We start from the raw sequence: 26,985 nt of genomic DNA, 5'->3' as shown, positions 1-26,985 counted from the left end.
TAATAGGATTTCAGCACTGCAGTACACAGTGGTATAATGTACAATAAAGTATATTGTTATGCATCACTGCAAACTTCCAGCATACACCAGCAATATAACCTGAACAACAAAAACAATCAAGATCTTTCTCATCTGAAAGTAATTTAAAAATAATGTGAAAGAAAAATAGCAACATGAATAGGAACACAATTTATCCTTTTTTTATTCTGACAATGCTCACAGAGCTCTCATTTGGATTAAATGCGAAGGGTGCGGTGCTAAGAATGGTCTAATTAGTGTAGACTCTAATGAATATGTACAACTTTAAGTGTCCAAGCATACCTTTGAAGTCCATAGATGGACTTGCATTTATAAAGTACAGAAAATCATCTCGAGAAATATAAAGAACTGAAGGAAGATTCCTAGCTATTGTATTACTTCACAGATTCAGAAATCCTTCAGTAACCAAAATACAGAAGAAAAACAAAAACAGGCCAAAGGATTCACTATATGCCAAAAATTTAACCCTGTCCACTTTCATCTTTCTGACTACAGCTTTCTGTCAGGAGGACTATTTTTTCTCAAATACCAATAGTTTTCTATATTTGGTGTAAAAATTCATCATACTGGAACAAAGCTTGCAGGTGAGGATAATGTGTGGAAGATTAATAGAGATGACAGGCTACCATCCTTAGGGGAAAGAAAATTGCTGTTGCACAGTCTGTTTTTTGTTAAAAGGTAATGGGAAAATTTTCTGCTTGTGTGTGGGGAAATAGAACACAGGTACTTTTAAAAAGCACACACTGCCTAAGAATATTTCATAATGCTTACACATTTCATCTTTAAATAACACAAAATGAACCACAGCATCTGTCCTAGGTGGGACTGCCTCCAGTAAGGACAAATGTTCATCTCAGGAGAGCTTTCAGATTTGGTTAGGCCTGAGAACAGTCTGTGGGGCAAAAACCAGTAAGAAAAATGGCCTAGAGGAGAAAAGCAGGAAAGCACTGGGAAATAACAGAATGACAAAGAACAACTGGTAGCATTTTTCAACACAGAGTTATGTTGTATATGGCAAAGTGTCAGAGATGGGCCCTAATGCTTTCCGACAGACTATGATTATTCTTTAGGTTATAGATGCATTAGGATTATTCATGCTTGTTTCTTTAAAAAAAAAAAAAAGTTTCATACAAAATAGATTATTAGCAGACAGATATGTGATTCTGTGATTCTATGTGATATATTAAAGATCTGTATTTGATAGTGTAAACAAGCAAGTTTCTATATAATGATGTAGATGCTGGGTACTACTGGGTATGTCCTGGGTAAGAGAAGGTTTTTTTCCAGAGGTTAAAAGGAGAAAAGGTGACCATTGACAGCTTATTTGAAAGATAAAAGTAGTTCATTGAATAGCTGAATGCAACAAAATCTTTGCACTGAAAATCAATGAAATAGAGTAATCCTAATATGTTAGTTATTGATCTTACTAGTATGTTAGTTATTGATCCTCTAACAGTTAATTACGTGTTTAATTGGAAATTCTCTTCAGAGTCTTACCTTCTGGACCTGAAGAGAGATGAGTTCCCATTTTGCTCAGGATTATGACACCAGCACATCCCACAGAATCTGCCAGGTCCAGCTGGAGGTCATGGTAGTGAAGGTACCTACCCCTTGTGAAATGCTGCCTACTCCAAGGAGGCAGAAGGAGCAGCCAGCAGCTGCAGGTGATGGACAACTGCCCTCTCAAATAACTCTGTGCATTTTCTTTACTCCTGCATTAAGCAATATAATCCATTGGAGAGACAAACTGGAAGGGACAGCTAGGAAAATAAGTATCAGCATTACCACAGTATTATTCACCATAGCACTGATCCTCTCTAGACTTCAAAAACACTTCAAAGGCCACTTTTGTCCTTCAATCTCCATTATTCTTCTCATTTGAATGCAACAGAATTGTGCCTTAGGGTCAAAGAAGGGAAGAACCGTGCTACTGAGGAGGAGTCCCATGTCCTTTGCACAGCTGGTGTGTCCCTCACTGTGGTCACTGGATATCTCCAGCTCTCGCGCAAGAAATGGATGTGAAATGAAGCAGACAGCCCCAGTCCAATTCCCATGTCGTGACGTGTCCTGTCCTGTCCTGGCTGAGGTCAGGGCTTGGGCTGAGGTCAACTGTATGAAGTTCAACAAAGCCAAGTGCTGGGTCCTGCACCTGGGGTGCAACAACCCCAAGCAGAGCTACAGGCTGGGAGATGAGTGGTTGGAAAGCTGCCTGGCAGAGAAGGACCTGGGAGTATTGGTTGATAGTCGGCTGAATATGAGCCAGCAGTGTGCTCAGGTGGCCAAGAAGGCCAACAGCATCCTGGTTTGTATAAGAAGCAGTGTGGCCAGGAGGGCTAGGGAAGTGATTGTTGTTCCCCTTTACTCGGCTCTGGTGAGGCCACACCTCGAGTACTGTGTTCAGTTTTTGCCCCCCCCTCCCCCCCCCCAAGAAGGACATTGGAGAGTCCAGAGAAGCATGACGAAGCTGGTGAGGGGTTCTGGAGAACAAGTCTTATGAGGAGCGAGTGAGGAAGCTGGGATTGTTCAGCCTGGAGAAGAGGAGGCTCACTATAAGTACATTTAAGGTGGCTGTAGTGAAATGGGGCTTGGTCTGTTCTCCCATGTGTCTGGTGACAGGATGAGGGGGAATGGGCTAAAGTTGCACCAGGGGTGTTTTAGGTTGGATATTAGGAAGAACTTCTTTACTGAGAGGGTTGTTAGGCATTGGAATGGGCTGCCCAGGGAAGTGGTGGAGTCACCATCCCTGGAGGTCTTTAAAAGACTTTTAGATGGTAGAGCTTAGTGATATGGTTTAGTGGAGGACTGGTTAGTGTTAGGTCAGAGGTTGGACTCGATGATCTTGAGGTCTCTTCCAACCTAGAGAATTCTGTGATTCTGTGATTCTGTCCTGTCATTTCCTCTCCTTTTCCTCTCCTGTCACTTTATTTTAAATAGCAGAGAATATGTGTGCAGTGGAAAGTAATTCCTTGGTCACAACACCAAGATGATGACCATGTGAGTTGGTAACAATTCACAGACAACCAGGTGAAGTGCAGATTTGGCCAGTGTAGGTCTATATCTAGTCTAACTGGGATACAATACCACTCTGGAAAAACTGCATATAAACAAACACAACTGAGAAAGGTCTACAAGTCACAGCATGCTGAGTGGGCTTACTGACTCAGGGCTCTGCTAGGTGAGACTTCATTTCATGACGCTATTTTCCAAAGGATAAGCATCATTAAACTTTTGTTTAGAAATTTTTCATCCTTTTGAGAAGTGAGTGGATCCACACTGGAAAGGTTTCTGAAATTAATATTCCCTGTTTCTTAAAGGCAAAACCCAATTACTTTCTAAGCACTTAGGAAAGTCTGATGTTAACTGCTGAGAAGGTCATAGCAATTTAAATGCTTAAAGGCTAGAAAAACTCTCCTTAAATGGATAACCTTTCTTAAGTGGCTTCTTAAATTGCCTGAAAGTTATCTATCAGTAAAAGCACAGGGAAAAAAAAAATAAAAACACATACCAAGCTGCACAAGTAATAATGAAGTAATGAAATCCCACATGCAGCTCTTTTCAACACAAACACTATGTTCCTGGGTTCACTAAGAGCAGGCAGGACAAAGAAAAAAAATCACTTACACATCCATGCAGCCTGACACCTGTCAGTCTTCTGGGAGCATTCCCAAGAGGAAAATATTATTAGCCTTGTCCAAAATAAAAGTAAAACAACATTGGACCTTATCACTTATATTAAATTGCATATAAAAATATGTTAACCCTGGCAAAAACAGCACAGGTTTTTGGTTTGTAAAGTCTCTAATTTATGGGCATGAAATACAGCTGTGTAAATAATCTGCAATGAGCATTTAATTTACTGAATTTTGACCCTTGCTTTTTCCTCCCAAAATATCTCACAGCAGATGTTTTGATGTCAGTGCTTTTCACATGAAATCAGCCAGTGAGTTGAATTTTCTTGATGTTTATTGACCGCAATGTCGTTTGAGTTCCCTGAGAGGACGAGCATATTAGGCGCAAGGAATTTAGCAAAAGTGGAATTACAAAATTATTTCTGCATATGATTCCAATACTTTCTAGCAAATTCAATTGCTGGAATAGTAAAGAAGCTAATAAAAAAGAGATAAATACAGAAGAATGATTAATTTATTCTGCCCCCCTTTCCCTCCTTGATTTTCTGTTTAAATTTAATATCCAATCTGTCTTAATATCAATCTGTCCCCAGCACCCTTCCTTCTCTCCTGGTTCTCTAAATCCACATGCTAAGGGAGATCTCAAAACTAAGTTTCCCTCAATCTTGCTGCTGTGCCACTGGCCTTCTGAAAATGAGTTGAATGTAGCTTACAATCATTAATTTTTCTTGATTTTTTTTTAAGCTATAACTAGTTACTTTTAACATGTAAACCTCTCTTTGTGTACTATGTATCCTATTCTTAGTATACTCACTTCTAGACTCATGAACCCCTAATTCTCCCAACCTGTATTTCATTTTTGTTCTTGAGGACTGCAAAACTGACCTGAAGATCTAGTTTGAAACACTACAGAAAGTGCAAACTAAATGATAAAGCAGGTGCAGCATTCTAATGGACTGATCAATGAGCCTGTCAGATCATCTGTGGATGGGGATGACGGCACTAAAGTTCACCTGGAAGATTTGCATTACTGCATAGGAAAAAAATGATGAGCAGCAGGAAAACAAAGTACAGTATCTTCTAACCTAAATGAGCCTGTGGTTTTAAGAGAAGCCTTCTCTGCAGTTAACCCTTTATTGCAACCAGGAAAGTGGTCACTGCACCGAGCCTGTCTGAGTTTAAGAAGAGATTGGACTGTGCACTTAGTCACATGGTCTGAACTTTTGGGTAGACCTGTGCGGTGTCAAGAGTTGGACTTGATGATCCTTAAGGGTCCCTTACAACTCAGGATATTCTATGATTCTATGATTCTATGATTTCAGATTGCCAGAAGAGGAGGATTAAAAGCTTTTCCTATGGCTTTCCATCATGGTTGTCCATATGCCAAACCTGCTGTGCCTTCCAGCTCACACTGCAATGGTTCTGTTTGATCCTGATGCTCAAGGAGTATATACTGAAGAACTGGCAACGTGGTTAATTGAGGCTGTCTACTATATGGCCTGTAATATAAATACGGATATCGTGGCATGAAGCTTATCAGACAGAAATATATCTTGGTACATACCAACAGACATTAAAAATTTCCCCTCCTCCCAATAAGGACTATTAATTAGATGCATGCCCTGACTTACTAGAAAAAATTATAATGATTTTATCTCTATCATGCAGAGCAGAAATATAGTGTAATATCTAATGTTTGCTTGTTGAGAAGAGCTTTCGAACTAAAGCAGAAGCATGTTCAACTCACAAGAACGGTTTATCAACTATACTCCCATACATGTACCATGATTCTCCTGACTACAGCACTGCAGGGTATTCTTTGATAGCTTTTGCCCACTTTTCCATTTAGGCAAAAATAAATGAATGAAAAATTTTATAAGAACTTAGAAATTTCCAGAACTAACTTGTGTGAAATTTGCCTGCAGTATGGAATGGGAGACCACACACAGCAAAAATGGGAACTGCAAATACTGAGAAACTACAGAACCAGATAATAAAGCGACTGAATTTAAACATCCACAGGTGATGAAGCTGGCATTCATCAGATATCAGAGGTGTAAGAAAGACTTAGAATTTCCACACTATGTTCCAGCTAAACTGCTTCTGAATCAGAAAATCATATGGAATAAAAGTATGACCAAGAAAGAGTAACCAGGCAAAAAATAAAATGAAAACTAGCAAGAGGAAATGAAGAAGAATTGAAGAAATTAGGAGCAATTACACAAGTAACATAAAACCTTCTCAGTTTTGAAGAAGTACTTGCTCCACAACCACACCCATGTGACAAAAGTTGTATTCCACGCAACAGCTGAGTATCCATGCAGAACGAGGCAAGCAAAATATACCAGAGCCTATCTGACTTTTCTCAAGCATAACAGGTGTGTGGGAAGTTTGTGCTAAGATCCAAGTTAGTACAGGGCAGGTGGAATACATCTTAAATGGCACCAGACACCAATGTTTAAGCAACAATAATCAACAGTGTTCAAGGCATCCAGAGAATTCTTCAGCTTGCCTTAGATAAGATATCTGGAGTTAGCCAGTTGGAGAGACCTCTGCACTCTAATGATGGTGTTCCTTCCATCTCTGCTGATTCTAACAGGAGTCTAGGCACTTTGTTTCCTCATAGTTCACATTTATGCATTTGAATAGGGAGCTGCATATACTCACAACATGGATGTAGATGAGATAGGTACAATTTTCTGTAATCAGTGGGAGTGCAGAAGATGGACTGGGGAAAACAGAGCAGGAACCTGATACAAAAAATATTGTCAAGGCTTGTGTGACCTTGGCAAGTAGAGGGATTTATATTTTTCCCCATTATTCTGGTAGACAGCTTTCTTCTTGAATGAAATCCAGATGCATTTGCTGGCTTAACACTACCAGAGCTTTGTTTCATTTTATTTTTTCAATGTCTTTTCTCTGTTGCATCATGTCAGATATAACATTGTATGTATATTAATCAACTTATTTCTTTTTATTACAGCTAAATCTGGTGGTCATGATACTTCTTTTGAAAGGTGATCTTTAGATAAGAATTATATTATTAAGAAGCTCATTATTTTCTATTTTCAGGAACACTTCTGGTTTCTGAGTTTACCTACAAATTCAAAAGGTAATTATACGCTGTTCTGCAGAATAATTTACAGTATTACAGTCTGCTTATCCTCTAGAAAAATGTCACTTTGTATTTTAGTGTTCTCTTTATAATATATTGCACAAAATACTTGGCACCGTCATTTTTACAAAAGGTGCTTGATATGTCTTTCTTATCTGTGTCAAAACTAAATTGAAACACAGTATTTAAAGTCTGTTTGGTTGAACCAAATATGCCAGAAACATACTGATGAATGCTTAAAAAGAACACTCCAAACACTTTTGCAATTAAATTAATCTTCACAAGAATTTGAAATAACTGAAATAAAGGCTACTGACAAAATTAGAAATATGAGATGGTAAGAATATATTTCACTATGTTAAATGTAAGATAATAAAATATATTAATGTAATAATAGTGATATGTTATTAACATATATTAAAAATGACAGTGTTCCCCTCCTCCCTCCCTTCCTCCCTTCCTCCCTTCCTCTCTTTCTCTCTTCCATTCTACTATCTTTTAGGATACACATAAACATTCTGATTGGATGTTGCAAGTCCAGATATTATACCTGCTCAAATTAAGTCTGCATTTAATATTTAATTATGCCCTGAATTGATGTTAAATAACTGTTGTCAGGACAAAGAAATAGCTTGAACTCATTCCTACCAAAATCTGATGTAACGTACAGCAAAGTAGTACTCTCACCACCCAGCCATGGAGATTAGCAAACTCAAGGACAAGACTTGGCGGTAGCCAGTCTCATAGCCCCTCCTAGGGCACAAAGCAGTTCACCCGTGGGTGAACGTGAATAGGAATACATCATAGTGAAGTTTCCCCTACTTTTATGCTTGAACTTCCTCAAACTCCAAAGATACATGTAACTCTTGCAGAATTCAGTGTCTCCAGGTTAAGCCCACACTGGGGGCTGTACAGGTATGGAAAGAATAAACATCCAAACTGTTAAAAGTTGTCCCGATTTAAAAACATGACCTCCCTGGTCTGAAAAAATAAAATAAAATAAAATAAATAAAATAAAATAAAATAAAATAAAATAAAATAAAATAAAATAAAATAAAATAAAATAAAATAAATAGAGTCATAAATAAGACAGAAATAAAATCCTACATAAAAAACAAACAAACAAAAAAAAACAAACAACAAAAACATAAAAATAACTACAAGCAGCTCCCAACTAATGACTACAGCAATCCTAACACCAAAGATACCTAAACAAAGTAGAAAACAATAAACAACATAAAAGTATCACTTTATGCGTATTCTCAGCATTTTTGTTTTTATCCTGTGAGATGCCAAAAGTTGACAGGATAATTTCTAACATTTCAAATCTTTCAGACATGCTCCTATCAGTCCAGAAGCACATTCATCTTCTTAATGATACTCAACTGTGGCCTATTCAACATATAATGAATGACTTTTCCATATTTAAAATTAAAATGAGAGCATACATCACGAATCATTCACAGAAATAAAGGAACAAACTATCACAAATATATCATGGTATATGGTAGAACTCCCAATTTTTCATGCCCCATTATATTTGAGTCTTAAAGCAATGACACTTCCTTGAAGTCTATAAACCCTTTTCTTCAACTTACAGAAAATAAAAGAAATAAATCAAACTAAAGACCACTTAGACTAGTATAACCTGTCAGAGCTTTGTTGCAACTCCTATCTAAACATACTCTTTCTTAGATTTTCTTTTTGTTATCAGGTATCTTTTCTAATATATTGCAATATTCCTGCCATACTTTCAGTACAGTGTATGTAATCTATTTCAAAGACACAAAGGATTTTTTTCTTCTAATGACATTTTTTGATACAAGGCAATACTTTGCACCAATAGCTTAGCAAAATTTAATTAGGCATGCTGAATGGGAAAGAATAACATATGTTTCTGTGCTAGCTAATGTATTATGAAGGGTCATTTGATCTTGCATTTCATGGTATAAGGTGATAACTTATGCATGATAGGAAGGAATTCTCTCCTCAAGCATATTACCTTTTTCAATTACCTAGGAATATTATTTGCCCCTATTTCTCCTCTCATCATTTTCTAAAACACTGAATACTATTTCCAGAGCCAGGAAATAATGCTAGACAAGTTAATAACTCAGTGTGCTATGACAACTCCAGATTTCAGTGTTGTATTGTACTACATACTACAAATAGTATAATACAGAATGTAAAAATTTTCCCTTATCGCTACATAATTCAAGAATATTTTATAGTTCAGCTATGGAGAAGATTAGTTTGGAAACAAAAGTCCATACAATAAATAACCAGGTGTATGATCTATCGCAAGCTGTTTCTCATTGAAGCCCAAGTGAGCAAACGAAACTAACTTTACATAGAATGGTTTACTACTTCATTTTAAAGTAACATATGTAAAATTCTTTTATTTATTTATGATTCTAGGCTACCCTCCTCATGAATAAATTGCCAAGTAGCATATGAAATGTAATTCAGTATATGTATTAGGACAAAATTCCATATAATCCTGGTGATGAATAACAATTTATTCACTATACTTGAAGTACTGGATATGAGTTCCCAGTCATGTGTGAACAGTTTAAATATATTTGTGGATAGATTTCTGAACTATTCTAGCACTTCTTAATACTGATATACTTCAATGTAATGAGTGTAAAGATTTTCATTTAATCATGAATTTATTTCAAAATTACTGCATCCCAATATACATTAATAAATAATAATAATACATATTGTATGTATGTGGTGGTAGGCTAATCAGGAAAGTCAAAAATGATAAACCCCGAGAAAAGAAAATTACTCTATGTGAATTTCATTAAAAACAAACAAACAAACAAAAACAATGAAATTTGGTAACTCTAAATTATTTCAAATTTGATGCGGAAGACAGTATAGAAATGTTTCACAGACATACTTCATAAATAATCACAGAGAATCACAGAATCATTTAGGTTGGAAGAGACCTCCAAGATCACCTAGCCCAACCCATGACCTAACACTAACAAGTCCTCCACTAAACCATATCACTAAGCTCTACATCTAAAAGTGTAAAGACCTCCAGGGATGGTGACTCAACCACTTCCCTGGGAAGCGCATTCCAATGTCTAACAACCCTTTCGGTAAAGGTGTTTCTCCTAATATCCAACCTAAACCTCCCCTGGTGCAACTTTAGCCCATTTCCTCTCACCCTATCACTGGGCACATGGGAGAATAGACCAATCCCCGCCTCGCTACAGCATCCTGTAGGTATCTATAGAGAGTGGTATTGTTGCCCCTGAGCCTCCTCTTCTCCAGGCTGAACAACCTCAGATCCCTCAGCTACTCCTCATAAGAATTGTTCTCCAGACCCTTCACCAGCTTCACTGCCCTTCTTTTGACAAGGTCCGGCACCTCGATGTCCTTCCTGTAGCAAGGGGCCCAAAACTGAACACAGTACTCAGGGTGTGGCCTCACCAGAGCCGAGTACAGGGGGATGATCTTTTCCCTAGACCTGCTGGCCACACTGTTTCTGATACAAGCCAGGATGCTGTTGGCCTTCTTGGCCACCTGAGCACACTGCTGGCTCATATTCAGCCGACTATCAACCAATAGCATTCTGTCAACCTGGCAGAATCACAGAATCACACAGAATCACAGAATTTCTAGGTTGGAAGAGACCTCAAGATCATCGAGTCCAACCTCTAACCTAACACTAACAGTCCCCACTAAACCATATCCCTAAGCTCTACATCTAAACGTCTTTTAAAGACTTCCAGGGATGGTGACTCCACCACTTCCCTGGGCAGCCCATTCCAATGCCTAACAACCCTCTCAGTAAAGAAGTTCTTACTAATATCCAACCTAAAACACCCCTGGCGCAACTTTAGCCCATTCCCCCTCGTCCTGTCGCCAGGCACGTGGGAGAACAGACCAACCCCCACCTCACTACAGCCTCCTTTAAGGTACCTGTAGAGAGCGATAAGGTCGCCCCTGAGCCTCCTCTTCTCCAGGCTGAACAAGCCCAGCTCCTTCAGCCGCTCCTCGTAGGACTTGTTCTCCAGGCCCCTCACCAGCTTTGTCGCCCTTCTTTGGACCCGCTCAAGCACCTCGATGTCCTTCTTGTAGCGAGGGGCCCAAAACTGAACACAGTACTCGAGGTGCGGCCTCACCAGAGCCGAGTACAGGGGGACGATCACCTCCCTAGCCCTGCTGGTCACAGTGTTTCTGATACAAGCCAGGATGCCGTTGGCCTTCTTGGCCACCTGAGCACACTGCTGGCTCATATTCAGCCGACTGTCCACCATCACTCCCGGGTCCTTCTCCGCCAGGCAGCTTTCTAACCACTCATCTCCCAGCCTGTAGCTCCGCTTGGGGTTGTTCTGCCCCAAGTGCAGCATCTGGCACTTGGCCTTGTTGAACTTCATACAGTTGGCTTCAGCCCATTAGTCCAGCCTATCCAGAGCATCCTGCAGGGTCTTCCTACCCTTGAGCAGATCAACACATGCACCTAACTTGGTGTTGTCTGCAAACTTACTGAGGGTGCACTCGATCCCCTCATCCAGATCAATTACAAGATATTAAAAAGGACTGGCCCCAGTACTGAGCCCTGTGGGACTCCACTAGTGACTGACTTCCAACTGGATTTAACTCCATTAACCACAACTCTTTGGGCCTGGCTACCCAGACAATTTTTAACCCAATGAAGCGTATGCCAGTCCAAGCCATGAGCAGCCAGTTTCTTGAGGAGAATGTTGTGGGAAACAATGTCAAAAGCCTTACTAAAGTCAAGGTAGACCACATCCACAGCCTTTCCCTCATCCACTAAGTTTAGTCATGGAAGGAGGTCAGGTTCGTCAAGCAGGACCTGCCTTTCATAAACCCCTTTTGACTGGGCCTGATTGCCTGATTGCCCTGCAAGTGCCACGTGATGACACTCAAGGTAATCTGCTCCATGAGCTTCCCCGGCACCAAAGTCAGACTGACAGACCTCTAGACATAAGACACCAGCAATATTTTTACAGTTGTATTCCAATGAATATGTATGTCTACCACCATAAAATTGGAAATATCAACATTCACTGAATGCTTGTACAGCATATTGGTAGGATTTGTCATTCCTCATGATTTTGGAGATTTTTAGAATATCACTATATATCTGGTATGCTAGGTAATTTTGTACCCTTCAGTTGGTACAAATTTCTATACAAAGTACCAAATAAAATTTGAAAAAGATATGAACATGTGTTAAAGAGAAATTTTAGTTTTACTTCTACATGCAGAAGTTTATATTACCTGCAGTTTTCTTCAACATCTCACAGAATCTCAAAGAGATGCTTTACAGTTTTTTGGGTACCTTGATACACTCTGAATGTGGACGCATGTGAAGGAAAGGAAACATTACCTATGCGGTAATCTGCACAATTCTTCCATAAGACAATTTCCATGCAACTCACAGAACAATGCAAGTAACAAAGAATTGCTAGGCTGGCACTTGGGGTAGCTGGTTTTGTATTCTTTTTTAAAGAAAAATATTTTTTGTCAAACTATTCAGGATATGCTACATCAATTTAAAGAATGGTAAAACATTATTTTTGAACTTACAAATGGGCCTATGGATCAAATCTGTTAATAGCCAGAGACTCAATATCAGTGTTACCCTAGAGTTGAATAGATTTTTTTACATGTTTAATTATGTTTTTAATTATGGAAAGAAGGCTTGCTGGCCATTCCTTCTATCTCCCTACCCTCTAAACTAACCTCTGGAGAGGAATTAAAAGCATAATACAAAGGAAACATCTTTTTACTTTCCTTCTCCTGTCAAATAAAAAGCATGTGGTAACAGACTTTTTTAAATGTAACAGAAGATGAAATGGGACCTATAGCTGGAGAGAAAAACAGCTTTGCTGTTGTTAGTTTTTTCTCTACTTCTAAAATGACTCTTAAATGAATTCTTCAAAGTTTATAGATATCCCCTAAATCATTAATCTGCTTGAGCAACAAAGCATAAACATCAAGCAGCCTTTTACTTTCACAGCAAGGGTCTGTAAACACAGAAAGGGAAGAATTGCCAGTAAGGCCTAGATTCAGCAAAGCACTGACAAATCACTAGGCTAAAAAAATAGATATGTTATTAAGTCTTCCAAACATGGTTTACGAGATCAGGGTACATTGTGAACAGCCAGGGTTACTTCTAAAGATGTGCTTTCAAAGAAACTTGGTTTGTGTGAAAGACAAAAGGTGATAAACCATGGTGGTGCTTTTACCTGGCTTGGCAGCCAAAGTCCACCACAACCATTCTCTTCACTCCCCCTCCTAAAAGAGAAAGGGGAAGAAAATACAAGAGAAAGGACTCAAGGGCTGAGATAAGGACGGGGGGATCATTCACCAGTTATCATCATGGGTAAAACAAAGAGCTTAGGAAGATTAATGTAATTTGTTGCCTGTTACTAACACAATACAGCAGGGAGAACTAAAAGCTAACCAGAAACACCTTCTCTCCTTCCACCCTCTTCTACTTCTTCCCCATGAGTGGTGCAGGGGAATGGGGAATGGAGGCTGCAGTCAGTCCCTAACGCTTCATCTCCGCCGCTCCTTCTCGGTCACTCTCTGCCCCTGCTCCACATGGGGTAAACCACAGGGTCCATCTGTCAGGAGCAAACTGCTCCAGCACGGGTCTCCCACATGTGGGCAGCAGCTCCCCCCAGATCCCCTGCTCCTGCATGGGCTCCTCTCCATGGGCTGCAGCTCCAGCCTGGGGCCTGCTCCTGTGGGGGCTCTCCATTGGCCTCCTTCAGGCCACATCCATCTGCTCCACCAGGGGCTCCTCCATGGGCTGCAGCATGGAGATCTGCTCCGTGTGGGACCCATGGGCTGCAGGGGGACAGCCTGCTCCACCAGGGGCCTCTCCACAGGCCACAGGGGAATTTCTGCTGCATGCCTGGAGCACCTCCTGCCCTCCTGCTGCACTGACCTTGGGGTCTGCAGGGCTGCTTTTCACTCCTCACTCACCCAGCTGCTGTTGCACAGTAGTTTTTTTCTCTATCTGCTCTCACAGAGGCCCACCCAGCATCACTCTCTGACTCGGCTTTGACCGGCAGCAGGTCCCTTTTGGAGCTGGCTGGAGTTGGCTCTGACCTGACATGGGGTAGCTGCTGGGCTTTGCTCACAGAGGCAACCCTGCTTCTAAAACCTTGACACATAAACCCAGTACACATGGTGAACCTGGCTAAGACCTTATATGCACATTCTAACCAACATCTTACCTCCTACAATTTTTTTTTTTTTTTTTTTTTAACAGTGAACATCATTTTTTTCTTTCAGATTTTAAGTGGAGTGGGGTTATTCTAATTTTAACCAGTGGAATAGCTAACTTCATAAATAGTTAAACATCCTACCAGTAAATAGTGTTTGAAAAAGAACCTGAAAGCCTTGAACACAACCACAAATTTCCTTAGGAGTTGGAGGTATTCTGCAGTTGTATTGGAGGTATTTAGTTCAATAAAATGAAGCTTTTGTGAAGAAATTTATAATTATCAATGAATATATAGCTCTATAACAACTTCTAAAGTAGATGGGCAAGTATTATTATCCTCTACTGTAGGAAAACTAATAAGACCATAGGAAAGAATGTCACTTTCCCAGTGCCACAGAAGGATAGGAATTAAATCTAGATTCCTTGTGACTTCAAATACCACATCTCTGTTGGATTCAATCTATCTTCATCTCCAAAAAAGGTAACAAAAATATTTTTTAAAAAAAGCAATAATACCATCTATGATCTTAATATCACATTTTTGTTTTCATTGCATATTCAAAACAATGACTGCCCAGAGCTGCACACATGCCTTAATTTAACTATGTTTGATAAAACAGAAGTGTCTCATTTTCAAGTGTTCTTGAAATGACCTGTTGTGAGAATATGTGAAATTTATATATATATATATTTTTAAGGAATGATGAAGTTTTTGTTTGTTTGTTTTTGTTTGTTTGTTTTAGTGATGTATGGCTACCAGCTGAATATAAATCTACAGATCTTCTTAAAACCATTATTGAGAACCCACAAATTATTGCAGATTGCATAACAACGGTTCCATGATGAAGTTAGAGCTATAAAGTTATATTGATGCTGGGTAGATAAACAAAGAAGGAAGGCTACAGTAAAACAGGAATCAATCAGAAAAATAATCTAGAGACTAATCAATGTCTATGAATAAGAGAACATTAATCCCTGATGGAGATGTTACAAACAAAATAATATCTAGCTTTAGCTATCTAAATTCCACTCACCATCTTTTCCTATTATGTTTATCATGGAATCAAATTTCAGAGGACTCTGAAGAGCTGTTGCTCCAAGTCTGATTTTTTTCATTATTCTATTTAATTGTGTGCACTGTAATGTAATTTACTGCAATGCTGCCTCTATTGTGCAATGCAAAATTCCTTGTAACAGTAACCCATTAAAATATATTAAAAGTATTTATCATGGTCCTCAAGAGCACAGATAGCATTAGGCATGGAAAACTGGGATTTAACATAATTGCTGCAAATAATTCAAAGCATTTCTTTCTGCATTTATCTATATGTAAAACAGCAAGAACAATAATCATAAAACAAAACCTCAGCAAGATTAAACCTGGTCTTTAAAAAGCCTCATGCAGATAAATAAAATTCTTTGGAATATAAATCACTGTTCTGAGGAAGTGTGGATGAGGAAAAACATCACTGTGAAGAGATCTACAGTCCCTCAAATTTCTGTAAGCTATCAAGTTCATTTACTTATAGTTTTCATCTTCCTTTTTTTTTTTTTTTTTTTTTTTTTTTTAATTTATAATTTAAACTTATTGCCTGTTGCAAAGACATTGATGTCAGCATCAGGACTCACACTGACTAGATATCCAGGTTTGAAAATTCTGCCATCTGTGGGAAATAGGGAAGTCCCAGCTGGTCCCAGAGCACCTGCAGGCACAATAGCAATAACTAAATTGTACCAGCAAGCACCATTGATTCTCCAGGTCAAAAATTCAGAATGACTTGAAATCAAGAAGAATTTGGCACAGATCTGAATGTCATCTCTAACTTTTAGGTGTCAAATCAACACCAGTACTGATAGAAGAATATCAGAGCTTGCTTGGGCAGCTTGTTTCTAATACATAGTATATGTGTACACGGCAGGTGTTTACACCTTTTATGCTGAATAAAAAAGGATTTTTTTAAAAAGTATGATAATCCACAAAAAAAAAAAAAAGTGTTTTCAGATCAAAAATTTATTAGAAGTGTACAGGTTGGCAAAACAGAAAGCATGTAATCTTTTGCTGCTGTGAATAATATGTATTATTTTCACTAGAGACTATCTCTACCATTCCCAAATTCCTCTCTTTTGCTACTTATGTTTTGTCTTCTTTAATGTTTTGTGGTCCTTCATCACTTTTAACTCAGAACAGACAGAAAAATTCTGAAGCACTATCTTAACACTTTTCCCTTTCCTTGGAAGTAGTCTAATTTAGCAGAAAGAGTGTGTCCTACCTTTCTGAAAACAGCAATATAATTCTCACAAATATCCTGTCAGAGTTATAACTGTAAGTCTGTTTAAACATTAGATGCAAGGGAGGAGATGAAGTCTTTTTATATCACCACTGTGTTGCACCAGTAATAAAATTTGGATTTTTCAGCATCTGTTCAAAGTCAGATGTAATTCTTTTGTGAGGACAATGTAATTTTCTTAACTACCAGCCCTACAGTCTGTAATTTTTAACACAAGGTTAAACTGCCCTCTTGGTGAATCCATTTTGAAAATGCCATTACTAATTACACGGAAGTATCATTGCACTCAGTAAATCAAGTTAGCAGGAAATATTTAAGATAATATAGATGGCTGAATCTCTGCAACCATCCTAACATCTCACTCTTTAGATCAAACTTCAGTCTTAGAATTAATAGATTTTGAGTTTGCAGTTGATTTTCATTCTCTCAGTCAGCAAAATACTAAGAATGGTTTATTCCTCTCACTACCATTGGCTTCAGTAAGTACAGGAAATGCACCTCTGGAACACTTAGAGGAGATCATATACATGTAGGAGTCAAAAGAGATAAATACAACAATTTTAAACTTAAATTACAAAATTTTTTGAGTATTTAAATGAGTAATCAACATATGAACTTTAATTTTTCATCAATAATCATCACATGTCAAAGCTAGGAATACATGGTAGTCTCTTTTTCTGTCATCCTTCGAATTTAAAGAAAACCTTGCATTCCAATTTTTCTTGTACGAAGAAACGTAAGTTTTTCTTATATAATACCAAAACATTTAATTAAAAAAAAAAAAAAAGAAAAAAAACAGTATGTCAACAACTTCAGATGTTCGGTTCAGTTTCTACAAACCTACCAGAACATACAGTCTGAGAATACCAAGAGGCTGGTAAGTACTAGCTCGCATTGTGTAACTTTGCATCTACATGTAAGACAGCTGCTATATGCAGATGAAAGCTATGGGATTATACATACATCTTATGAAATAAAGGACCCTCTGAGTGGAATTGGTCTGCTAGGATGGACTTTCTGAGTACATAGTCAGAGTTGGCTTCACAAGCACTGTTTTAACTAGGTAATTGTGAGTGAGTGTGCAAATCAAATGTGAGAGTAAATAAGTGAATGTACGGTTAGAATAGTTATCTGCTATTAGTAAAAACAGCTTTATGAGTAAAAGATATTCTAAGAAATATTGTTTGTGATCTGTTCTGTGACAATGAATTCCATCCCCTAAAGGGAGTTTCACACTGGAGGTGATACACAGATATTTTCCAAAGAAACTGTGGTGGTTGAGCAACCAGTTGCTATGACTTGAGTAACACTGGATAATGTTGTGATAGTAGTGATAGTAGATAGCAGTGATAATGACAGTCTCTACTTTTAATCTGTGACTGCTAACAGATTTTCATTTTCTCTGTATAAGTAGAAAGTATATTCTTTGGATGTTTTGTTTGTTTGTTTGTTTTGTTCAGCTAAAACCTAGTTTTAGAGTTTGAAAGTCTTTCATACCTTTTGACATGCTTGCTTAAAAGAAAAGCTGAGAGAATGTAGATTAAAGTAGACTTTAAAGGATTAACATCCTTTTGCAGATGAGCACTTGAAATATTCCAGTTTCAAAATATGGAGTGCTCTGTTTTTCTTTGTTGTTGTCATTGTTTCATTTTGTTTGTTTTTGCTTCTATCTTTCTTTGCTGCTCATTGTTTGTTACAGTCCTTATAGCTTCACAGCAGTAAGTATCAGGCAGGTAGAGAGATTTACAATAGGAAAAATTGTGCTGCAGCAGAAGCAGTGAGTTGCTGTTACTTCTGCTCATATCTTGAATGCATGCTGAGTGTTGGCTATAAACTGCACTTGGATATAAACCCTCTTGTGGGGTAAGATGGCTGTAAGCTCTAAGGTACCAGGGTTGTAGAGATAACAATCTAAAGTCAATAATACTTTTACACATAGCAAAGGAAAACCTAACAGAAAAAGATTAATTGGGTGAGCACCATTTAGTGATTTAAAACTAGCTATTGATGCTTTTGGATGTGAGCCAGTTTTCTAAATCCAATGTCATGCATTGTTCTATCTTTCCCTTAGAGATTTTATGACTAAAGATGATAAACGAGTAGTTCAATGAAACAGAAACATCTTACCTAGGAAACAAACATTGCAGGGACTTTGCATAAAGTCCAGATCAAAACTCCCAACAGGCTGGAAGTAAACTTGCAGTTTCTGTTTTAAAGAACCAAAATAGTTATTTTTAAAGAAATACTCAAATTTATATCCCCTACTACAACAGCTGAAGTCTTATTGTGACACATTGGGCTGAACTACTATAGCCATAAACTAGAGCAAGCAACCACACTGGCATGAGTGGAATGCGATCAGCACAAAACTTAGTGCAATAGACTATAAAATTTTATTTTATTTTATTTTATTTTATATTTTATTTTATTTTTATTATGTTAATTCTATTTTTAGCTCTCTAGTGTCCATCATAATTATTCTTGCTTAGAAAGGTGTCACTCTGTCATTTGAAATGAAATATGACATACCTAACTATATTGGATAAGCTTAAATGATCATAACAGGAGGTGACACTCAAAGGTTTTTGAATCTCAGGACACCGAAGAAGACATTTTAATTCTCCTGTTTCCATAAAGCAAGGGGATTAGGAAAGGATATAATCTAATACTCAGATCATCACCTCCTATAGACAAAACACAACCTTTTCCTTCCCTTTTTAGCTGCCTGAACATTATTTATACAGCTTTCTTGAAAAACCAATGAAGTCAAGAGAATGCTATCAGAGAATTAATTCTCTGATATCAAGACATTATGCTCATGGTAGAAACAATCTAATGAAGAAATATATAGTGATTCAAACCACAGTGTTGTTGGGCCCTATGTCACATTACATATATGTGCACTTAACCCTGTACAATATTTAAGCACATATTTAAAGGTTGCAGGAGTGCAGTCAGGACACTTAGCATTTGCACTGAGCATACTGGGATGTACTGCAATTCTCCCACATTTCCCCAGCCTTTGATAAGGTACTTGTGTACCTTATCTGTTAAAATAAATAAATAAATAAATCTGTTAAAAACAAACAAACAAAAAAAAAACACCACACAACTAAAGCCAATACATTTATCACTGAACCTATGTAGGTTCTTTGTGAGTTGACTTTAGTTCTTTGCAGTTGCCAATAAAGTCTAAACACCCGTGTTTTAAAATACAAGATCATGCAAGAAATCCTGTCCTAAAGGACAAGCTGCTGTCTAGTAGCAGTGGAGCTTCCTTGAAAAGCATGAAAGGTACAGTTCTGGTGCACTTAAGTCTTCTGTGATAAAACCTTCTTGCTTTAGTAACTATTTTAAATAACAATTGAAACTTGAAAGCAGATAAAAGTTCATTCAGTAGTTGGCAAATCATTCAGTCATGGAAAAAACAGCTTATGTGATTTTTCAAAGCTGCAGTGCAAGTTTATTATCTAACTGTTGTTGTTTTTCATTTTCTATGCCTTGTTTCAGTTATTAATCTGGGGTCATGGCTTTCATTTGCTCTGTTTTAACAGTATTATTCATACCAATTAGTTTTTGATATTGACTGTAAGTATAGTTGTTAAAGGTAAATCTTGCCGTATACAATCTTACTTACTCTGGTATAGTTAATCTCTGAAAGACACATAAAGAAAAAGTGAGGTCAGAGGTCATGTTTCAGATAAGTGCATGCTGTTGGACTATGATTAAAGCTGTTGATTGTATTCTCACCCTTGCTATTAAGGACATCATACCAATGTACCTTACATACCAACATACCAACAGATCAGTATTTTCTCTCCACTCAGTAGGCAGTTCTTGTGGCAAAGTGGAGGGGGAAGAAGGACTGTGTCAATTCTTCCCACATATTCTCCCCAAGTTCCATCGACCTGCAGTTGGGTAATGCAGCCCTTAATGAAAGTTCTAGTAACACCAGTATGTTTCTTTTATCCCTGTCCCTAAATGTTCTCTTTTCCTTCAAAAATGTTCCTTCGGGTCCCATCTGCAAAATGGCAATCATTGCCATTTTGATTTCTCACAAACTATGTTCCAAAGTTCTACAAAATACAAAGACAAGTTACATATACTATTAATCTTTAGTGCATATTTATTGTATATTGGTATATAATTAGTGTGAATAAAAATGCTACTACTACTCATATAAATAATCTAAAACCAGGGATTTTGAAGAAATAGTGCAAGCCCTAAGACTGTATTCTCTCTTGAAAAAAAAAAAAAAAGTCTTTCTGGTATCTTGCTTTCAGGTACCTCACTGAAGAAATCAAAGTGTTTAAGAAACATCGCTATATGTTTTCCTGCTTCTTTCAAAGAGAATCTATGCTCTTCCTGCTATAGCTTAATTAAAAAGCTATTCCACCTCCCTGCATGTTTTTTTTTTTTTTAATGGCAGTGAAAACTATTCATTGTATGGTTGAAAAGCAGGAAATCTGCATCTAAGTATGAAAGCAATCAATTCATTCTACTTGTAATGAGATTTCTCTTGTCACTTCAGTTTGATTGTTTACCTTTGCAATTGCCTCCCATGCTGTCAGGAAAAAGTAGAAAAAGAAGTGGAAAAGAATCAAAAGGCAAACAACTTAACATGACTATGCTTAATCTCATCACTACCTGTTCTGAAGAATGTCTTTGCATATTTATAATACTATATTATTACAGGAATGATGTGCTTTGATGGCATCATGTCAGTCACCAAGACAATGAGAGCTGAACCTGTCCTAAGAATTCAAAGGCTGTGCTCTTATGATGGGCACAATTCTCAGAAGCCATGACTATGCTCATCATGTTGAACAATACCTTCTTATGATTTAAAAATAAATGGAGTTATTCAGCTAACAAATATTTCAAAGTTCAGCTATAGCCAACATTAAAAGTACAGTTCTTCATACAAAATCAAAAGGAACAGAATCACAGAATCGCAGAATTGTAGGGGTTGGAAGGGACCACAAGAGATCATCAGGTACAACCCCTTGCCAAAGCAGGTTCCCTAGAGCAGGTTACCCAGGTAGACATCCAGACAGGCCTTGAATATTTCCAGAGAAGGAGACTCCACAACCTTCCTGTGCAGCTTGTTCCAGTGCTCCATCACCCTCACCGTGAAGTTCTTTCTGATGTTGGTGCAGAACTTCCTGTGCTCCATTTTGTGGCCATTGCCCCTTGTCCTGTCCCCACAAACCACTGAAAAGAGGTTGGCCATAAGCCTTTGTCTTCTACACTTAAGGTATTTATAAATATTGATAAGATCCCCCTTAGTCTTCTTGTCTCAAGGGTGAACAGACCCAGGTCTCTCAGCCTTTCCTCATAGGAAAAATGCTCCAGGTCCCGTATCATCTTTGTGGCCCTCCACTGGACACTTTCCAGGAGATCCCTGTATTTTTCATTCTGGGGAGCCCAGAACTGGACACAGTACTCCAGGTGAGGCCAGGACAGAGAACAAGTATCTAAAATTCAGTATCATCTTTTGTTGTGCCTAGAGGTAATGCAACATCTCATGATGGAGCTTGTTTTTCCTATCAGAACTCTGTAGGATCTTTCCCTACAGATTGTGCTCATTACAGCAAAATAAACTAGTGGCATTAGCTTGATCACAAAGATTAAGTTTTTCTTATATCCGCAATATTATTCTGGAAAATTGACAAAGTTATTTTTGGGCAACTCTTCAACAATTGTGAACATAATTTCCTGTGAGATGTATATAAGTGCTGTGGTATTTAGTGCACAACTGGAGCTGATTTAGTGCACAACTGGAGTTGCTGATATTATTCATGTTAAGTAAGTTGCATTGATTGTTCAAATTAATATTCCTATGCAACTGTAGGAACAGTGGGTATGCAAAAAAATCAAGTCACTCTTACCAACAGTGTCCCCTGATACTTGAAAAAGGAACAAATTCAGTTCCTTAGACTCTGGAATTAACACATAAGTTTCTTTTTTAACAATAAATAAAATATGAAAACCAGATAAACCACCCTTAACAGAGGGAGGTTGCTAGAACTGGAAACTGCACCTCCCCTTGCCTGAAATTACAGAATATGCCCAGAGAGGTTCATTGTAGAGCCAAACATGTGTCTACCATCATTTTGGTACCAAAAAGACACATATTATTCCTTTGTGAACACTAAGTGAGGATTTCAGGTGTAAAAGTATTTAATCTTTTCCATCAGGCATATCACTGAAATTCAGCTTCTGTTGCTCTGATGCAGCTGAGCAGTCAGCTGCACTGGACCAGAGGGGAAAAGCCCACATGCCTGCTGTCTGCTTGGGGACTGGTACGGCTCTTGGCATAATACAGACAGCCCTAAGGATATTCTAGTTAACAGCGAGAAATTACACAGATTTTTCCTGAAAATTCCTCCAGAAGGAAGATTCATCAACTCATATACATAAATTGATTTCTAGTATGGTATGAAATAACCACAGCAAGCCTCCAGACTCTGGCAATTTGTATTTTATTCCATAAAAAGTGCTGCATAAAGGAGGCTAGTGAGCTTGTTTTAAAGCAAGAAAGCTGTTTTAGCCAGAGATAATTGCATTTTCCTTAGTGCTGTGGCAGTGTAGGCTATTTATTTGTGCTCACAATTATTTTCTTTAGTTTTACCAGAATCTCAACCTAGAAAATCCCCTCTGAATTGCAACTATTATCCATCCCATTCTCAGTCTCTTTTGCTTGGAACTGCTAACAGTGATGTACACAGATCAGACAATTGCTCTCTCACTGTAAGAGCATAGGCATTTCATTTTCATATGAGTCAGTGATGTCTAAATTGGATTAAGATAAGTAAATTGATAAGTAAATGAGGCCTTCTTTATAGAAGTTGCTTTCATCACTGCCATATTTAATACCATTTTACTCTAGAACTTCATTTTTTAGACATTTCTTATATGAGTGACTTTCCATGAAGTTCATGGTAAACTTCATATTGAAGTTTAGGCATAAATATTCTACGAAGAGAGAAAAAAAAAATGAATCTTGTTCTACTGACACACTCATGAGTGAATATAATAACTGGCATGCTGGCACTGTTTGTTATGATCAGATGAAATTCAAATGGTATGATAAGAAGAGTCACCGATCTCAAAATCAGAGGACTTTGTCTATTTATGTGCTTAAACCTCTTTATCTGGTAACAAGCTCTTCACACTTCTCTGTCTGGGCAATTGCCTCTCTTGGCAATAATAATCTGAGTGGGTGGCTGAGAATGGAGCTGGCAGCCGTAGTACAGATGCAAATTACTGCTACTTAGCAGCACTCACATTCATTCATCCAGGCAGTCGTTTTTTATAATTCCAGAAGTAAGCCAGAAGTCATAAAATATTTTACTTGTCAATAACTAAAAATACAATCTGTAGTGTAATCAACATTTATTATCATAAAATATAATGTTAAATAGATAATTGAAGTGTGAGTATGCCCAATGTCATAAAGAAAGCAGTGAAAAAATGAAATACACTCTGTGTGCTTAATTTGTCTTTTTGTGTTTTCTTTTTAATATTGCCATTGGAGATCTCATAATGCAAGTGTGACTGCTGATACGCATTACCAAGACCAAATAATGCCAACCATAAAAATGGTAAAATCCTGATTAGCCTTTCCTTTATTCTGGCATGTTATTTCTTTCATTATTTTAGCTACTGAGATGAATGATAGAGGTGACAGAAAGGAAAGCTGAATAATGCACAGCTTTACTAAAGGCAATATACAGTGCAGTGAAATTAGTAGTCATTATTTCTGTGTTGACCATAGTAATGCTGTTCTACATCCTGTAATGTAAGGTGCCACAATGCAATGTATACTTACTTGCTCTTTGCAAATATATGACTTGACTTTATGAATAAATACTTAAGGTGCAATAGCCATGATTCCAAATACAGATTCTTTATCTATTGTGCATTTCTAAGCACATTTAAATAAAATTTACACTTTGTTGTCTTTATTAAAACTATGCCCTGAATAAAACTTAAAGATTTTTTAAAATGTTAGCTCTCTAAATAAGCAATAAGAACACACCTAAAGAAACAAAAGAGAAAAACTATTAATGTATATCAGCATTACAGCAGTAATCTTAACAAGTTAAACTTTCCCAGGAGAAAAAGGTTTTACTCAGAAAAAAATAAGATTGTTTCTCTTTTGTGTCAATTATTTAAACAACAGTGGTACTATAGTAACTGTGGTGGTTCACAATTATACAGGAAGGTTTGAGTAGCAAGAGAAAAACTATATTTAAACAATTGATGTAACTTGAAAAAAACAAATGAGCCTTTGGAGTCAGAGTCTAGCTTAAGTCTATTAACTGAGCCATTAATAAGTAGACAGGCAATCTACTGTAACAGCTAAGAAGAAATGTATCAACACTAATTGCAGTCAAAATCGAGACACAGTACCTTGGCTTTATCCCTCATGGAGCCTTTCCCCAAGATAGACATTTTTGCACCTGTTTCTTCTTGTAACCGCTTCAAGGAGTTTCCTCTTGGTCCAAGCAATTTCCCAACAAAATTGAACTAGAAAGTAAGAAAGAGAACTATTTTAAACCAAGGAGCACCTTTTTGAAAAGTTAATAAACCTTTACAAAGGAGTTGGTTAAAGGGAAAAGTTTAATTTCCTTTCTAGGCCTAATACATCGAAGTGTGGAGAATGGAGATATTTTTCTATCAGTAAAAACATTTGTGGTTTATTTGGAACCTAGGAGTTTCATCTTTAGGACAGAAATAATCAGTGGCTGCTTAGGTTTAGCTAACTAAAACAAGAACTTTTCTTACTAGATGACAGGTGAAACTGAGAGAATGAATATGTTCTTTACCGACTGAGCCAGCTCTATTGGCAAAGTAATATATTCTGCAAAGTTAGATCTTTCAATGGATTTTTAAGAATTGATGTTTTACATATTGATTTTAAAATAAGTGCTGTTTTGTGTATCAGCTTCAAACGTCTGTTTTGCCAGCAACTGAACTAAACATACAAATAATAGATCACTATATCTATCAGGCTGTTTTCTGAGAAGATTTTGAGGAGCACTGTGATTTGCCTGGCATGATGCTAATACTCTTAAACACTCCACAGGTCCTATGACACATACAACGTTGTTTTATATGTATGGGGAGGAGAGATATCTATATGAAAAATTTGGTGGCAGAACAGTAAATAAATGGGGTGCTAATGTAATATTGATAAAAATAGCAAAAGGGGAGGATTTATAAAGTAACAGTGATTTATTTATTCTGTAGTCAATAGTTTGTTCAATTTTATATGTTTTATACTTTCCAAAATCTTTTACGAACTCTATGGCATGCTGTCTTTGGAATTTGACTGAGACCCATCAGTATTTGCTTAGGATATTTCTAAACTATGATCAAGTTCGAACAGACAGTACTTTGGCTTGTCTTTCAACAAAAATTAAGCTCAGCTGAGGATAAAGGTGTGCATTTGTTATGTACTTCCTTGTTTTTATTTTAAAGCAGAACTAGGAGAAAAATGGGATGTAGAACGTGACAATAAGAATAGCAATCCAGGACATACTGGTGTCAAAACTACACATGAACCTCTAGAAAGAACATAGAATCAGAGAATCATTTAGGTTGGAAAAGACCTTCGAGATCACCATTTCTAACCATCAACTTGACCTACTGAGTCACATCAAACACATCCCTTAGTGCCATGTCTGCATATCTCTTAAGAATATGATGGGGACTCCACCACTTCCCTACGCACCCTGTTCCAATCCTTGACCACCCTCTTCATGAAAAAAAATATTTATAATGTCCAATCTAAACTTCGCTGGCACAACTTTTTTACATCCTATCATCTGAGAGTCACCTGAGAGTACCCCAGTACCAAGCCCTGGGGGACACCACTGGTGACCAGCTGCCAACAGGACTGATCTCCATTCACTGTGACTCCTTGAGCCTAGCCATTCAGTCTGCTCTTCCCCCACTGAACTGTCCAAGCCATCAACAGCCAGCTTCTTCAGGAGAATACTGTGGGAGATGGTGAGAGAAGAGATGTTGTAACATAACCTGTTTTGCGCTACCTGCTATTTTAAATTTAATCTTAAAAAGGAGATCTGGGGGAATGTTGTTTCCATTTTAGCCAGCAAGAACCTAACATGCAAATATACCAGCCAAACACAAAATCAGGCCAGATACCCTGAAACTCAAGTTAACTTTTGTTCCAGTTTCTTAATTACAAATTACTTGCAACTTCCTTCAAATATTGGTTATATCATCAAAGAAAATAATATGTAATCAGAGGAAAAATAAACATGTAAAGCAGAATCTACTTCCACCTAAATTAACATAACTGATTTCAGCAAGATGAAATGTCTAGGGGGAAGTAGCAAGTAGTACAGCTGCAGAAAAGCAGAGCAAGCTTTGAAGCTCAAAAAAACATTTTTCAGGTGTGTGTCCTTGCAATTTGTTCTAACTCTATGTGTTGATTTAATAAAAGTTAACAACTTTTCTAATAAATTCTACCCTTTTAAATCATCATGATATCTACAATACTAAGTCTGTACTCAAACTAGCTATGCATCTTGCATGGCCAACTTTACTTGGAAGAAGTTGCTGGCTTCAGATGGGTTATTAAATTTCATATGGAAATAAGTCTAAGGATGAGGAAGAAACAGCAAGGACTGAATTTCATCTTTAATTTGAGACTAT

The 26,985-nt window shown here is 37.5% G+C and overlaps 1 protein-coding gene across 5 annotated transcripts in view; it reads right to left on the bottom strand.

Moving 5' to 3' along the window:
- KHDRBS2 (KH RNA binding domain containing, signal transduction associated 2) overlaps positions 1-26,985 on the bottom strand; it is a 378,797-nt gene that overhangs the window by 227,551 nt on the left and 124,261 nt on the right. For all 5 annotated transcript variants that reach the window (XM_021269153.4, XM_021269154.4, XM_027455064.3 and 2 more), the window contains exon 3: positions 24,715-24,831. In XM_021269153.4, the coding sequence (XP_021124828.1) occupies positions 24,715-24,831 (117 nt within the window). The remainder of the gene's footprint in view (positions 1-24,714; positions 24,832-26,985) is intronic.

This window comes from Anas platyrhynchos, chromosome 3 (assembly GCF_047663525.1).
Source record: "Anas platyrhynchos isolate ZD024472 breed Pekin duck chromosome 3, IASCAAS_PekinDuck_T2T, whole genome shotgun sequence".
Classification (NCBI taxonomy): Eukaryota; Metazoa; Chordata; class Aves; order Anseriformes; family Anatidae; genus Anas; species Anas platyrhynchos.
The sequence above is the reverse complement of the archived record's forward strand: the minus strand, read 5'-3'. Positions and strand labels throughout refer to the sequence as shown.